At 46.0% G+C, this 17,424-nt stretch overlaps 1 protein-coding gene across 3 annotated transcripts in view; it reads left to right on the top strand.

Annotated features, from left to right (window-relative positions):
* The window catches only part of ZDHHC5 (zDHHC palmitoyltransferase 5), a 28,653-nt gene continuing 11,229 nt past the window's right edge, over positions 1–17,424 (top strand). Inside the window, exons 1-3 of one of the 3 annotated variants that reach the window (XM_075545683.1) lie at positions 1–321; positions 3,975–5,151; positions 12,436–12,557. In XM_075545683.1, coding sequence (XP_075401798.1) covers positions 5,048–5,151; positions 12,436–12,557 — 226 coding nt within the window. In that variant the 5' untranslated portion in view covers positions 1–321; positions 3,975–5,047. Of the gene's footprint in view, positions 322–408; positions 544–3,050; positions 3,190–3,974; positions 5,152–12,435; positions 12,558–17,424 lie in introns of those variants that run through there. The other 2 variants (XM_075545684.1, XM_075545686.1) reach the window with 2 other exon arrangements.

The following is a 17,424-nucleotide window of genomic DNA, read 5'->3' as shown; positions in this document are numbered from 1 at the left end:
GGGGGTTATGGGTGAATGGGCGAGTGAGCGGGGGCTGGCGCGGCGGCGCGAGTCGCATGAATGAGAGAAACGTGCCCGGCGCGAGACGTCGCGCGTGCCCGGACCAGGGAGCCAATGGGAACGTTGGGACGGCTCCAGCCCCGGCACTGAGGGCCACGGCCGCGCGCCGGCTGGGAGACGCGCGTCGCCGGACGGGAGCGCGCGCGAGCAGGGCGGGCGTGAAGCGTGCGGGGGCCGCGCGCTGCCTCTCAGAGGCCGGACGGCACTGCCGGGAGGCGGCGGCGACGAGGCGACGGCGCCGCTGACGGGCACGGCGGCGGGGTGAGTACGGGAGACACTGGCCCCTGCGGAACCGGAAGTGCCGGGCCGTTGAGGTGGGAGGGGAGGGTGACCTCTAGGGAAGGGGGACCGGAGAGGGGGGAGGTGGTTGAGGCCCTAGCCCTCTGCGGGGCCGGGTCATCCAACTGTGGCGAGACCCGCGGGCCCCGGAAACGGAGGACCAGGAGAGGCCCGGCTTCCTCGTCCGCCGGGGTTCAGAAACCGGTTAGTGCTGGAACCCCCGTTCCTAGCTCGGGCTCCCGGCCCCTTCCGCCCCCGGCCCTGCGCTCCGGACTTTGCCACCCGCCTCAGCCGCCTCCCGCCGCCTCCGTGGGCCCGGCCGCTGTGGGTTCCGTGTTCTCGGGCTCAGCGACGGCCGCTGGGTTGCCCCCCGACCCCGCGCCAGCGCTGGGGTGGAGACCGGGTGCTGTTCCCGTCTACTGCCCTGCCGTGTGGGTCCCTCGCCCCACTCGACTGAGCGAAGTGTTTGGGCTCGTGTTTTCCAGTCCGTCGCCCTCCTCCCCTCTACTCCTCCCAAGCCGGTGCTCCGTGCGTTTTAGTAGTATGTACTTTTGAGGATCGGATCCCGAATGTGTCCGCCAGTCTTTTGCCTGTGGAAGTCTCTTTGTGGGGTAGGGCGATGGAAAGTGTGTTCCCCGCTTGGCCGGAGGAGAGCATTGAACCGAGAAGTAAGAAAAGAAAGTATCTTAAAGTTCAGAAGGGAGGTAGGTGAGAGATGAGATAGATGCTGTGCCATAGGTCAGAGGAGGTGGATTTTTCACTTCCTGGTTAATGCCATCTTGGGCTGGCATTCCCAAGTTCATCCTTTATCCCCAGGGTCTCCTTCTCCTGGAGCAAATCTCTTCAGAATGCCCATTATCACCCATCTGCAGAACCCACCCAGTGTTTACAAGAATTACACGGACATGTACTTTGCTCTCTCAAAAACACCTTTTCACTTCTGCATAGCCTTTCCTCCATGATCGTGTCATGTGGATTATCCCGGGGTACCAAACGGATGCATATTCGGATGTACTAGTTTGCACTATGACACCACTTATTTATATTTATATTTCAACCAACAATAGTTGTGCTGTCAGTGGTGCTCTGCTTCCACGGAGGTGCCTGACCATCGCTGGTACTTTACACACACCTCATAGATCGGTTTCTAGAGTTTTGCTATTAGCCTTTGAAGCACCTATCCAGGTTCAAATGTACATCACCATCCTATTTATTCTGAGTATGCCCTACACAGTTTGTGGTACCCCTTTCTCATCCGGGTGTGGATGGACCCTAGCTCTGAACACACCCCTTCCTGGCCTCATCCTTATCCTTATGATCGTCTGTTAAGATAGGGTTTGTTTTTGTTTGTACCCAGTAAATTCGTAGAATTATACTGCCCCTTCTAATGTATTTTCCTCTAACATCCTTGTAGATCTTTCGTATCCTACTGTTGTTCTGGGATATGAAATTGTATAGCCTTCCTGGCCCCGTATGACCATGGCAGTATTAGACTTCTTTTTCCCCTTAGAAAGTAAAATCTTAAATAATATATGGTGTCTACATAATGTTTTACTCTAGATGAAATGTGAGGTATTATAATTTTTTTACCTTCTGTAATCTGTGGAGTTTTAAGGAAAGTTTGCTTTAACAACTACCTGTAAACCAAAAATAGCCTCATTTTTTTTTAACAAGAACCAGGGGTTTGTGGGCCATAAAACTTTGTGGGGGTAGCGGGGGGTGGGGAGCTAATCTTCACTGAGGAGAAAGCTATTTGAACTACTGACCAGTGTATAACCCACTGTGCCACCAGGTCCCCTTTAACAAATTGGGAACAAACAAACAAGCTCCCTGCCATCAAGTTGATTCTGATGCATAGCGACTCTGTAGGACAGAGTAGAACTGCCCCTTTTGGGTTTCTGAGCCTTAAATATTTCTGGGAGCAAGACACCTCTCCCAAGAAGCAACTGATGGTTTTGAACCGCCAACCTACTGCTACCAGGTCAAGGTATAATCCATTATGGCATAAACCACAAACTGCTCACTGCCATGGAATTCAGTTTCAACTCACAGTGACCCTATACGACAGGGTCGTCCTGTCCCTGTGAGTTTCTGAGACTATAAATCTTTTTTTTTTTTTTTTTTAAATCTTATGTGCTGCCGAAGTGAGCACAAGAGACTAAATCTTTATGGAAGCCTCATCTTTTTCCCAGAGGAGTGGCAAGTGGTTTCAAACCTCTAACCTTGTGGTTAGCAGCACAACACATAACTTATACCACCAGGGCTCTTTTTTCATTATGCCATAGTGAGACCTAAGTTCAGAAGTTTGGGCTTTGATTCTTTTAGGAAACTGGGCGTTAAATCATAAAATCGGGCTACAAAAGTTTGGTCTTTGTAGGACTGTAATAATATATTTGCCAGGATTCTCCCTGTTCTAGTGTTGCCACTTGGTCTTCTATAACCCTATCTGTTTTTAAAAAGAGAGATCTTCAAGGAAAGGAACCCTTTGCCTTCTGTGCCAGAAGTCAGAGAGACAGACAGACAAGAGGTGATGAAGTTCAGGGCACATTTGAATTTCACTGTTGGAAAGGTTTGAAGTCTTTAATTTCTGCTTTAGGTTTTAATGGAACTACGAGACAGGGTGAGGGAACTTTTAAAATTTTAATTGAAGTGTAATTTTTGGTTTGCAGATGGCAAGTTCTCATCCTGGGCAGGTCCCGTGGTGGATGAGAAAGGTAGAAAGATTTTGGATCAGCAATGAGGCATGTGGACTCTGAACCTGGTTACTCCAGTGATTCAGTGGAATGGCCTCAGGCATTCTCCAGCCTTCAATTTTACTGAGTGGGATAAGGGACTGTGTCACCAGCTAATGTGAGTAAAGTGCTTTGAGATCACTAGATGAAAAGCACCCTATAAAATTCAAAGTGCTGGTGTTATTTTGTTACTATCATCAACAGAAATAATTGTTACTCTTAATCAGGAGTAGGTGGGGCTCTGTTTGCTTAATAGGCCGAGGTAGGAAGGAAAAAACTGTTGAATTAGGAAGAAGGGGACCCACCCTGATGGTAGCAGTGGTTTTTCTCTGGCGGTATCTCACCTTTCAGTGCAAGGCTGTTTTTTACCTTGCCCTTTGATAGTGAATTCCCAAAGCCTGAAAATTTAGCTTCTGCCTCTTCAGGGCTATAGCTAAAAAGAGAGAGAAGCTCGCTGTCCTAATTTTGAGGTTACTTTTGTCATTGTAGCAATAAAGGCTCTCTTTGTCCAGAAAGAAATCTCTTTCCTGGGACTGTCCTTCGTTGCTGTGTCTGTCTGTTTTTAGATTTTGATATTCCTGGTATTTGGTATGGCCCATTTGTGTCAGATGAGACAGGCCCCTTGCAAGAGCCTAATGTAACACCTAGTGCTGTGCTGACCTTAGGCTAGCTGAAGCCCTGCTGTCCTCGCTCCAATCAGAACAGCACTGAGGATTGTGAGGCATTCGGAACCCATTGCCCTCCCAGTTTGGAGTCCTACTCTGAATCCGTGTAAAGCGAAGTGGAAATTAATCTTTCTCTCCAAGGCACTCAGTAACAGAGCAGCCTGTGGAGTCTTAGCTTTGGTGCTTTGAGGAACTGTCCTCAAAGAATTTCTCTGATCAAGATTCTTGTTTCCTCCAGGTGAGGCACCGTGACCCAGTTGATCTCCGTTCCCAGAAAGCCCAAGGTTGAAGATGAAAGATCAGTGACGTCTGTTCGCCTGGAAACGGGAGACCTTTGGAGCTTTGCTTTCACCCACAGGAACCTCATAAAGTGTCATTGAGTGGAATTGATTGCTTCAGCCTCTCCTGCTTATTGGGAAGACTATGGCTTCAGGGATTTTACATCCCCATTTAGTTTTGCATGAACTCCATAGGAAAGGAAGCCATTAAAGGGCTTGGGAAGAACAAGAAGAGATTGCAGACAGACCAGCCGGCTCTTTCTCTTTTCCCTCCTTCAAGGAACAGGATTCAAAGAACACCTTGTCACAGCTGTTGCCCAGCTTTAGCCATCAAGCAAGACAGAGGGGGAAACACAATTAGCCCACCACTGCTAGACTGCTCCCTGGAGAAGTCGAGGTGTGGGAGAGGTGCCATCGAAGAGATGCCCCAAAAGGGACAAGGACTGGAGTGAAACAGCTTCTGGTTAAAGCTGGAAGGGGCCACTGGTTCCTCCTTGGATTAAAATAGAAACACAGGGCACACCTCCTGAAGGTGCCGCTCACATTCTGTGGACGCGTGGTCGTTGGGGAGGTGCTAGAGCATCTCTTTGGCATAATTTTTCCTTGCCTGCAGTCGCCTGCTCTCCCCTTCCTTTCCTTTTGAAGACTTGCCGCCATCCATGAGCTGTTCCTTGGCCTGTCTGGTTGCCCATATTCTCCGCCTACAGCCATTTGCATGTGTGCAGCATATTGTTTCTCTCCAGTTTTTAAACTGTGCAACTTGTGTTTCTTACTCTCCCCTGTGCCTTGTTCTGGGGAGGTTGTTTTTCATCATCTGGAATCACCTTTCCCCCTCCCATATGCGTTCTTAAATCGGAGATCTTTTGACCTTTGCTTTTACTTGGGAGGGGGAAGGGTGATCTTTTAAAATCTGTGATCCTGGTTTTCCTCTGCCCTCTTCCCTGTCGTTCCCCTCATCCCATTTTCTTGGCTGTTCCTCCGCTGTGTGGGCCTGGGCTATGCGGCAGGGCAGGTCTCCCAACAGAGCTCCACCATGCCCGCAGAGTCTGGAAAGAGATTCAAACCCAGCAAGTATGTCCCGGTCTCAGCAGCCGCCATCTTCTTAGTGGGAGCCACAACGCTCTTCTTTGCCTTTACGTGAGTTTTCTCTCCATACTGTATTTGGGTTGGGGGCATTCCCATGCATGGGGAGTGGCAGGGGGCGGGGGGGTGGGGCTGCGGGGGTGTGCTTTTTCTCATGAGTATTGCGAAGGACTTGCAATGCCAAGTGACTGGGAATACGTGATGTCTGATACAGGTAAATTCAAATCCAGAAATGTAGTAAGAAAAAAGAAAAAGTGGTTTTCTTTCTATTAAAGCTGAAGCCTGGTGAAGCAAGGACTACTGGGAAAGGACACATATTTAGGAAGAGAGTTCCAGAATGTTCGTTCTTGCTGAACGAAATGGCAGTAACTCCCATTCCCAGTTCTTTTGGGAAAGAGAAAAGGCCTATATTTGTGCAGCTTTCTGGTAATTTTTTTTACTTGTAGAAGCTTCTACCTTCTCCTCCCTCCCTACCTTTGTAATCATAGGTGTCTTGGTGATATCCTACCCGGCTCCCTCATCAGATACCCCAAACTAGGAAGGAAGTGGGAGGAAACCGCCAGAGGCCTGCCCCAGCTTAAGTAATCAATTCTACAAGAGAAACAGCTGTAGACGAAACGAAGGGTTTTTCTGACTTTTCCGCAGGATATCTGATGCTTGGGTTTGCGATTGTGGGAACTGAGTGCTGGGACGTTTCAGAATTGATTTATAAGATACCCTAAGAGACAGTTTTTGTTGGTTACACAGATGTGTTTCTCTCTATTCAAGCTGAAGCCTGGAGAAGGGAGGGCACTGGAAAAGGGCACGTCGTTTTACTTAGGAAGAGAATTCTAGAATGTTTGTTCTTGGTGAATGAAATGGCAGTAATTCTACCATGCCCAGTCCTTTTGGGAAGGACATTTGTTACTTGAAGGAGTTCCCATTTAGGATCTGTGTCACACCTATTTCAGAATTGTGTTCATCTACTCGTTAGTGGCAGAGACTGAGTCATTTATGCCGTCTTTCCTCTCTCCCCGTCGTAGCTTTTGACCTAGCAAGCATCTAGAATTGTGCTGTGATCCACTTATAAATTAACATGTGCCAGGTTGCTGAGCCTTTGTTGAGTCATTAAATGAGAATTGGTGGGGTGGGAGCAGGAATTAAATCTGAGCTGAGAAGGAAGGAAAACGACTGGGCTCTGGATGCAAAAGGAATTCTAACATGGAAGAATCAGCAAAGTAAGAGTGATTTATTTCCATCTAGTTCTTAAATGAGGATGAATGACCCATTATTTAAAAGTAGAAGAATCATCTCCCTCCCCCTTTATCCCCCTGAAGCAGAGGGGTGGGGGCCTTTCGGCGGTGGGTTGCCCAGCCTGACCAGGTCTGTTGATCCCCAGGGCTCTAGAGAGAGCCCCCGTTCTTCCCATCCAGCGTCTCTTTTCGTCATGTTCCTTTTCTCTTGCTTAAACTCACCGTGTTCCCTGGTGCACCCTTTATGCATTGACTACCAGTAGAGGGGTGAGTCATCAGTGTCAGGACTTGTTCTGGTTTCTGTTGTCAGTAGAATCAACCGTTTAGCCCAGAACACTTCGATCAGATCCTAGTACCCTTGCAATAGTCATGCTGTGTCAGGAGGTGTGTTTACAAGACCAGTTTGGCTCCCTTGGCCCCCTTAGAACCCAGATTGTTGAGTGTCTGTTATTCCTTCAAGAGGGAAAGCCATTGGAGAAAGTAGGAGGTTCAGGGACTGAGTGGTTTCCCTCTGATCATGTGTTCTTGAGGACAGGGCAAGCAGAGGCTTTGATCCTGACTTGCTAATCTGGAACCATTGGAGTGCTTGTCTGGTTATACCAGTTTGCCCAGAGTTGTCCTGACACGGACAGTTTCTCAATTGGTAGTTGAAGCCATTTAACCTACTTTCCTCTTGACTGGTGCCAGTAAAGTGGGGGGCCTCCTCATTCTGTGGTCTCAGAGACCCAGGCAAACAGATTTGGGAGGGCAAGATTGACTCTGCTTATAAGTCCTGACCAGGAATTACTGCTTCGAATCCAGAGTTAATAGATCTCTAACATTGAGTTTCTCTTGGTTTTAGCTTCTACCATGCATGTTGGCTTCTCTCAAAGATCTTGTGGAAGCAGAAGTACCCTGTTTATCTTTCGCTATCACCTGACTCTTGAAAAGAAGAAGAAAAGTTAGGGTTGTCCTCTGAAATTCTCTGACTGTAGGGTTTCCTCCAACAGCATGCGGGCAGGGGCCTAGGTGCTACTCACTGTTTTGAAACACTGTTCCCTGAGGGTGCTGCCCCTTTTGGGGCTTAGTTCCTTGGAAAACCCTGTGTTTGTAACAACACACGAATGAAAATTCTTGGTTTCAAGTGGAAAGGCAAGAGCAACGCTTTCTTTGAACCAGGGCTGGTTTAGGTCCTTAAATCTGTACCAGGGGTGGATTAACCCAGCTAAGCAAGCTAAGCTTACTTACGCATGTGTAGTAAACAGTTACACAGGTTTTTCATGTTTACCTTACTGGCTGCTCTGTCTCTTGTCAGGGATTATAAATTTGGAAAGAGGCTTTGATTCGACGGGAAGGCGCTGTGGGGTTCAGGAGAGGCAGATGCTAGGCTGAGCTAGAGAAGGAGAATCTTGGACGCAGTGAAAAGGGTGAAAATGTTTACTACAGATTAGGGAAATAAGCACAAGTCAGCCCATGCTTCCCTTGCTTACTGGGTAATCTGATGCTATCTGTAAGTACACTGCCACCTTACTCTCTTCACTAGGCTACAAATGGTGGTTCTTACATCACTGTAAACCCCAGGTGAGAATTAACTCGAAGACATAAACGACTGGGAGTAGAAGGGAGAGTCCCTTTCAGCTGGATGATATAATTAGTGACGGCATGTAGGCTTCAGCTAATTAGGAACAGCTTACCTTCCATATTTCTCTGTCAAGCAGAAAAACTATAAGCAGAAATTAACTACGATTTGGACCTGCTCATCAAAGAAATGGTGATGATCTGCCTCAGAATCTTGAGACCTTCCTCCTCCCCTAAGTCCTGATCCCTTTCATCCACTGACCGTATCCGATACCACACTAGCCGGGTGCGTGATTGGGGCACCTATCTTAATCAGCTCCCTTTCCCCATTTGAGAAGAAGAGCAGCTGGGAAAGTAACGCTTTCTTTTCCCATTAAGAATTCACTCACTGCCTTTGAGTTGATTCTGATGAATAATAACCCTTATTGGACAGGGCAGAACTGGCCCTTTGGCTTTCTAAGGTTGTAAGTCTTTTCAGGAGCAGAAGTCCTCATCTTTCTCACTTGGAGTGGCTGGTGGTTTTTGAACTTCTGGCCTTATAGTTAGCAACCAGATGCCTACTCCATTATGCCACCAGGGCTCTTTATTAAATACGAATTCAGGTGGACCCACTCCTTTTGTGATTGGTAAAGGAGCAGTGCTAGATAAGTGGGATAAGCATTATTTGGGGGTCAGGCTATTACATTTTTTAACCTGTTTGGGCCTCAGTTTCTTCCTCTATAATGAGGAAGTTGAACCTGAACAGTTTATTTAAGCAACATGACCCTTTTAGAAATGAAATATGTGGAACTCCAGGACAGGCTGTACAAGGCCTGTTCGGAAATGCCTTTAAGTCGAATTTGTAGTCAGAGCAGTACATATGGTTCTTATTTAGACTGACTTAAGGCAAGAGATGGTTCGGAACCTTCCCCGTGACTGAAAAGCTGCCCTTTGAGCAAGTGGAAGTGACGTGTAGGGGTTGCGCCAGTCATGTCATTTACACATGAGACATAACCTTTAAGGGCAAGTAGGAGAAGCCCAGGCATTGCCTGTACCTAAAACATACAAGTTGGACTGCTCTGGCTCAAGTGAGTCTGTGAAGCCCAGCCCCGTGGTATCTTCTCTTTGACTTCCTCAGGCCCTGAGGCTCACAGGGCTCCTGCAACACCATTCGAAGTCAATTACAACAGCTAGTGTCTCATTATGCTTGTTTCTAAAGTGGGTGGGTAGGAGGTCAGGGCATCCTAGGAGGAAGGATAAAAGTTTGAAACCCCTGGTCTTCTAACGACCCACCCACAGTACCGATGCTTCTTCCAATGTCGACCTCTGGCCCCTCCTACCCTTTACCCAAAGCCAATAGGCAGCCTCATGGCTCTCCCTCTGGTCCGACCCCCCCTTTTTCCTTCCCCACCAAGGCAGAGGTGTTAGCATCTGCTTTGAGTGGAAACAGCTCATGATTAAGGCTTAATTGAGCAGTAGTTGTTCCTTTTCTTCCCTGGGTGTTTTCATATCTAGTAATAAGTGCCCAGGTTCCACATCTAGCATTCAGCTGCTGGAAAGCCTGGGCACCAGAACCACCCCTCCCCAATCAGCAGGTGTTCCAAGAGAATTTGCCATCTGTAAGGAGAATTGTTTGCCCATGGGATCTTGAACAAGGCAGAGGATGACGCAGTCCCCAATGAAGATCCCCAAGGGCAGGAAGTGGGACATTCATTCCACCCTTCTCTCAGCAAGGAACACTAGTCATTTATTCCAACTATGTCTTAGGCACGGGCGGAATGCACAGACCTGTTCTGTAAGAGCTGAGTGCCTCTCTGTCTTAAGTGTCCTCACATCCCTAATAGCTCAGATTGGGGAAGTGGAATCACAGAAGCAGGTGGAGCTAGAATGATAATTGATGATGGTTAATAATGTATCTGCCTGTCTTCGGCCAGCTAGTGCTCTGTTGAGCCAGAATGTTTAAAAAGAATTCCAGGATCTTTTCAAACATCCCCTCCTTCATTGTCCTATCTGTATTGGGTAGTGAAGTAAGAGCTCCCTGGATGTTACTTAAGATCACATCGGGAGCATTGATTGAGATCAGATTAAAACCCAAAGCTTCTTGACTCCTGCTCTTTCTTTCTAGGATTTTCACCACCCTTTAAAAGGAGAACTGCGAAACAGGATGCCAGAAGTGTGGCTTTGAAACCCACTCTCCCAATTTTCACTTGACCCTGAAATGGGAGTGCTGCATGATGGGCCAAGGAACCTGTTTTCCTTGGGCTGGTGTGGGTCTGGGAGACCCATCTGTGAGTCAGCCTCGCTCCTGAGCTTTGACCACTCCCTAAGCTTCTGGAGCGCTAGGGTTATTGCCATAGGCTGAAGACAAGCCCCAACAACTCCCCAGCTCAGGCCTCGTTTCCTACTATCAAAGGGAACAGATTCAGACAGGCTCCTTGGGGTGGTCACCCAGGAATCTGGCAATAGAAAAAACTCAAACGAAACCGTGTGGGAGATGTGACCCGGGCAGGCTCTGCTCACGGGGCCTCTTCTTGGTGGGCTGTTGCCTTGGCCTGAGCTTCAAAGCTGGGGGTCTCTGATGAGAATTGGACAGCAAATACTGGCTCTGTTGTCTGCCTTGTTTGCATCGTTTCTAGCTCTTGCCACTTTGGGGCCAGGGTTTATTTTGGCAACATCTTGGAACTCAGCTCCAGGGTTACACACTTCAACTGGGGTGGGTGGTTATCTAGAAAGTTGTCAGGGTGAATTCATCATCGAGGGGTAGGTGGTTGGCAGGATACCAAAGAAATTAGGCTCTTGCTTTCTTTGGAAATGAGGCTGAAGAAAACATGAAGTCAGGAAATTGACCTGGAAGCCTCCGAGGGTGCTGGCATGTCATTCCTGTTCACCAGCTCTTCCAGAAACCTCGCTGCCCCCAGGAACCGAGGGCAGCCTGCCTATTTCTTTTAGAAGCTCATGAGGCCACAGTAGCCAATTCTAGGAATGGCTTTTAAATCACGGATTCCTCAGTATTTTGAAGATTTAATTTCTTTTTCCCTTCTAATTGTCTTCCCAGGTTGTGGGAGTCCAATGAGTCACCCTTTTCTCTTCTTCCCCAGGAGGAAATTGAAGCGACAGCTCAGTGTTAGGGAGGGGCTCTGACCTGGATGACTGGTTTTCAGTTTCTCTCCCTCCCTAGAGGAACCCAGGAGGTCAAGGCTTTGGGGTGGGGCAGTTCAGAGATCCTTCCTTCTTGCTTCTATTCCACCCAATGAAGCCTTGCCCAGACATGGGGCCATATTTTTGAGCCCGAGGACTTGCATAAAGAAGAGAGAGGCTTCCTCCAAGCCATCATGAATCACAATTCAGGGCTATTCTTGTTCTAGTTTGATGGGGACAGGACTGCTATGGACGAACTCACTAGGCTCATAGGAGGTTTTGTTCTCTTGACACTGGCTTTCCTTCTGACTGGTCCAGATAAAAGGGACAAGGACAGATGCTGGCCTAATTCTGGAGATTAAGTTCTCAGCCACAAAGTAGATTAGAGTGTTCGGCCTTTGTCTTGCAGTAGGAAGCTCTCTCCGAGTTGAGATAGAGCTAGAGCGTGGGATCCAACTGACCAAGCAAGAGGCACATCAGATATTCTTCTGAAACACCCAGCTCCCAGGGCACCAGCAGGGCTGAAGGCACAGCTCTTGCCGGGCTCCTACTTTGACTCCTGTCCCTGGAGGAAACAATAGTTTAGTGCTGAATTGGGAAACACTTTATTGTTTTTGTTAAAAGGACCATGACCCATGTCTCCATTTGAATACTGTGGAATATTGGATATATTTAGCCATTTGTTCCTATTGGATTTAGGGCGTTTAGAGTGTGGTAGGCCCCCCCTCATTGAGATTTAGACCTCAAGGGTCTCCTGTGTTCTGATGTCTATTCTATTATCTGTGTTGTGTCTCCTTATCTCCTCCCACCTCCCCCACTCTCCACGAGCTAGCTTCTGAAACAGTGAAGAAACTTTAGGCAATGGAGAGTGGTTAAGATCCAGCTGGAAGGGGACAAGGCAGCCAGAAAGTAGATGGTAGCCTGTGATTTAATTTAAGCCAATGTGAAGGTCAGTGGAACATGACCTCAGCCAGCTCCCAAGAAAGGAATGTGTGACGTGTCAGTTACATAGGTGATCTCTCCTTAGTGTTCCTGTCTTGTTAGAGAGGTGATAGGGGCACATTCTAAAACATTGAAAGTTTCAATTCATTCCAGAATGACTCTGAAGAAGTGCTGCGTGGGGTTAACGTAGGGGAGATTCTTTGTGTCTTGTACCTTGATTTGAAAATGAGGGAAGATTGTTATAGGTGTGGAGGCTGAGTGACCCAGGGAATCTTGACTGTTACTGATGAGACATAGGAAGGGACTCTCAGCTTTCTATGATGTATAACTCATACAGGGCTAGCTCTGAGGCTCCTCAGCTATTGTCCCGTGTATGCCCCTGCCCCCCCCCCCCACAAGCTTGACCTCGGAGAGTCTTGACCGATTTGGAGTGTAGCTGGTGTCCAGGGTCATTAGAGGCACCCTCTGATTTTCTGTACCATCCATGCAGGTGTCCAGGACTCAGCGTGTATGTGTCCCCTGCAGTGCCCATCTACAATGCCATTGTTTTTCTCTTTGTGCTGGCCAACTTCAGCATGGCCACCTTCATGGACCCAGGCATTTTCCCTCGAGGTAAGATCTCCCTCTCCTCTCTTGGAATCTAGCTCTTACCTTTGACAAATAATGATCTGGGCACAGTTGTCCTGGATTGTGGGGTAATTTGAAAGTCTAATGATGAAAATTAGGAATATTTGCCGTAACTTCTAGGCATATGATCCACTTGGGGCCAGCTCTAAAGCTAAAAACATTTTGATACAAACTAATGGAGCTCTGAATAAGGTTCTAAGAGGGATGTAGAAAAGGTGCTAATGTCTGTCCAGGTAAACTGGGGAAATGCTGCTGTAGGTGGGTAGGAAAGACTTCAAGTTGAGGGTGGGAGAGGAAAGGCATTCTGAGCAGACGTAGCACAAACAAAACTTGCTCCTTTCCATAGTTTCTAGACATACTGACCATGGACACAGGTTACATCCTTCACTTGTGTCAACATATTCATTTTTTCTGTTCTGGTCCTTTGACTTCCATTTATTAAATCTCTCTTTTCACCTGTGCTTTAAAATAGTTGTTGACCCTTTCGTCTTATATAAACAAAACCAAACAAACTCACTGCCACTTAGTTGAGGCCGACTCATAGTAACCTTGTGGGACAAGGTAGAATTGTCCCTGTGACTTTCCAAGACTGTAACTCTTGACATCAGCAGAAAAACCCTATCTTTTCTCCCTTGGAGTGGAGTGGCTGGTGGTTTCGAACTACTGATCTTGCAGTTAGCAGCCCAACTGGTAATTACTACGCCACCAGGGCTCCTTTGGTCTTACATAGATAATTTTTTAAAAACACAATAATGTACAGATATCTTTTGGGAAGCTATTTTAATAATACAATCCAGGTGAGAACTTGAATTCAAGGCTTGATTAACAGATACCAAATGTGGACACAACAGAATTTATTATGAGCATTTACTTATTCTGGGATAGTAGGAGGGAGGAAGAAATGGCAAGGATAGTACCAAGGTTCCAAACTTGGAGAAAAATTGGGTGCTGAGTTTTATAAACCAAGATACAGGTTATAGGCAAATGGAATAGGGTTGGAAGGAAGACAGACAGACAGCTGTCTTATTCATGTTCTAGTTTAGAATAGTCTAGAGTCATGTGGGTAATACCCACTGGGAACTGAGTTGTCACCGTCAAAAGAACTCTATATGAGTCTTTCCCATATATTTGAATGCAAGAGGAGGGAGTAAACTTGTCCTGAGGAAGTATGTAAAGTGAAAATTAGGGAGAATCGAGGTAAAACCTTAACAATACTGACATTTTAATAATGAGCAGAAAAGGAGGAGCAAGTGGAGAACAATTGAACAAGAAAGGTTAACAAAAAAAACTGGGAGAGGGGAAAAGGAAATTAATGGAAGACAGCGCATGAAGTAGCTTAAGGTCAGCAGTATCAGAAATGAGAGCTCCAGTAGTCTGGGAATTCAAAATTGCCGATTGTTAGGGTAATTATGAAATGAGTGGTCTTACAGTTATAATAGTATGTTTCTGCATGAAACAGGAACAGGAACGGATATAGCCGAGTTAACTAAATTGTAATGTTTTGGAGAACAGTGAATAGGAAATGGGCATATAAACTCTGATTTTTACTACTTCAAGAAGTTAAGCAGAGAAAGCAAGAGGTGGGACAATGCTTTATTGTGAAGAGAGGGTTTTTGTTTTATTGGGGAAAAATATATAGCAAAAGTTCCCATTTTGACTATTAAACTAAACATTCAGCTGCCATTGAGTCGATTCCAGCTCATAGCTTCCCTGTAGGGCAGGGAGGACTGCCCCTGTGGGTTTCCCTAACTAGCTCTGTATGGGAACAGAAAGCCTGCTTTTTCTCCTGAGGGGCTGGTGGTTTCAAACTACTGACCTTTGAGGTTAACACATAACCATTACACCACCCAGGCTCCTATTACAAATGTTCAGTTCAGGAACATTAATTAACACTCATTCTAAATGCTTTACCTTTAACAGAAACTTGGTACCTTTACGTATTGCTCCTGTTTTCCTCAAGCGGTCTCTTTCTGCATTTGCCTATTCTATTTTAGATAAGGGGGCTTGTATATTTGTCTTTTGTGTCTGATTTATTTCACTCAGCATACTGTTTTCAACATCTGTCTAATGTAGCATGTATCAGAACTTAATTTCTCTTAAAATTATTATTTGTTTTAAATCATTTTATTGGAGCTTTATACAGCTCTTATCGTAATCCATACATACATCCATTGTGTTGAACATATTTGTATATATGTTGCTATCATTATTTCAAACATTTTCTTTCTACTTGAACCCTTGGTATCAGTTCATCACCCTCCCTCCCTCCCTCACGAACTCTTGATAATTTTTCCCCCCATGTCTTATACTGACCAATGTCTCCCTTCACCCACTTTTCTGTTGTCTGTCCCATAGGGAGGGGGTTATATGTAGATCGTTAGTCCTAAGGGGTCTTAAACTTATTTTGAGTAGTATTCCATTATAGGACGATCTGCCACATTTTATGTATCCATTGTTTGGTGAGTCGTTTCCCCCTTTTGGCTGTCGTGAATAATGCCCCAATGAATAGTATAGTACACATGTCTATTTGAGTGCCCTTGGGAGCTCTTCTGGGTTCCTACCTATGTAAGAGTGAATCGCTGGGCCATATAGTCATTTTATGTTTAACTCCAAACTGTTTTCCACAGCTGCATTGTTTGGACAAGCCCACCAGCAATAGTTGAGGGTTTCAATTTCTCCATGCCCTGGCCTACATCTGTGATTTGCTTTTCCCAGTAGTAGCCATCCTGGTGGGTATGAAGTGGCTTTGCTTTGCATTTCCCTAATGACTAATAGGGAATGGGTTACTTGTTGGGCTGCTAACCTTAAGGTCAATAGTTCAAAACCACGAGCAGCTCCTAGGGAGAAAGATGAGGCTTTCAAGTCTCAAACAGTTGCAGTCTAGGAAACCCAGAGACAGTCCTACCCTGCCCTATAGGGTTGCCATAAGTCAAAATTGATTCAATGGCAATGAGTTTGGTTTTTGGTCTTAGTTCATATAAGTAGTGAACATGCTAGGCCTCTATCTGAAAGGTTAGAAGTTCAACTTCACCCAGTGGTGCCTCAGAATAATGGCTTGGCAAACCACTTTTAAAAAAGCAGCCTTCAGACCACGATGTATTTTAATACACATGAGGTCACGATTGAGCTGATGTATTTTAATACACATGAGGTCACGATTGAGCTGGTGTTAGCTCAACAGCTACTAGGTTCATGGCTAATGGGGTTAAGCATCTCTTCATGTATTTATTGGTCATTCATATATTTTCATTGTGTATCCATGTCTTTTGCCCATGTTTAAATGGAGTTGTGTGTTTTTTGTTATTACTGTGTTGTAGTTTTTTTTTTTTTTCTTCTTTTACATTTTATTAGGGACTCCAACAACTCTTACCACAATCCATACATATACATACATCAATTGTACAAAGCACACCCATACACTCCCTGTCCCAATCACTCTCAAGGCATTTGCTCTTCACCTAAGCCCCTTGCATCAGGTCCTCCTTTTTTTCCCCCCCTCCCTCCCTTTTCCCCCCTCCCTCATATGCCCTTGGTAATTTATACCTCGTTATTTTGTCATATCTTGCCCTATTTGGGGTCTCCCTTCCCCCCTTCTCTGCTGTCCCTCTCCCAGGGAAGAGGTCACATGTGGCTCCTTGTAATCAGTTCCCCCTTTCCAACCCACTCACCCTACTGTGTTGTAGTTTATGTATTCTGGATATGAAACACTTCTACGATATATGAGGGGCCTTGAAAAAGTCCATAGAAAAGTGGAATTCAAAGATAATGGAAATTTTCCACAAGTCTTTGAAGCTCCTTTTTTTTTTCTTTTTTAAAAATCATTTTATTGGGGACTCATACAACTCTTAATCATAATCCACACATACATCAATTGTGCAAAGCACATTTGTACATTTGCTGCCCTCATCATTCTCAAAACATATGTTTTCCACTTGAGCCCCTGGCATCAGCTCTTCATTTTTCCCCCTCCCTTCCCCCTCCCCCCTCCCTCATGAACCCTTGATAATTAAAACATTATTATTTTGTCACATCTTACACTGTCCGACTTCTCCCTTTACCCACTTTTCCATCCCCCAGTGAGGAGGTTATATGTAGATCCCTGTAATTGTTTCCCCCTTTCCAACCCACCCTCTCTCCACCCTCCCAGTATCGCCACTCTCACCACTGGTCCTGAAGGGATCATCCGTCCTGGATTCCCTGTTTCCAGTTCCTATCTGTACCAGTGTATATCCTCTGGTTTAGCCAGATTTGGAAGGTAGAATTGGGATTATGATAGTGTGCATGTTGGGTGGCCGGGAGGGCGGGGATGGCAAGTTGCCTACAGATGGGCTTTGGGTCCCCATTTCGCACTCCCCCTCATTCACAATGACAGGATGTTTTGTTCTTTAATGCCTGATATGTCATCCCTTCGACAACTCGGTGATCGCACAGGCCGGTGTGCTTCTTCCATGTGGGCTTTGTTGCTTCTGAGCTAGATGGCCGCTTGTTTACCTTCAAGCCTTTAAGACCCCATATAGTCAATTAAAAAAAAAATCATTTTATTGGGGGCTCGTACAATTCTTATCACAATCCATACATCCATCCATTGTGTCAAGCACATTTGTATACCTTTGTTGCCATCATCATTCTTAAAACATTTGCTTTCTACTTGAGCCCTTTCCCCCCTCCCTCCCCACTCCCCTCTACCTCATGAACCATTCATAATTCATAAATTAATATTTTAATGTGTTACACTGTCCGAAGCTCCTTCTTTTGGTTCCTAGATAGTTTCTTCTATTCTATAGCGTTTCTTCGTTTTGTTGATAAAGTTCTTTAATACACACAAGCTTTTAATTCTGAAATGCAATTTACC

Source organism: Tenrec ecaudatus, chromosome 4, assembly GCF_050624435.1.
Source record: "Tenrec ecaudatus isolate mTenEca1 chromosome 4, mTenEca1.hap1, whole genome shotgun sequence".
NCBI classification, from domain to species: Eukaryota; Metazoa; Chordata; class Mammalia; order Afrosoricida; family Tenrecidae; genus Tenrec; species Tenrec ecaudatus.
This window is presented reverse-complemented; position numbering and strand designations above follow the sequence as displayed.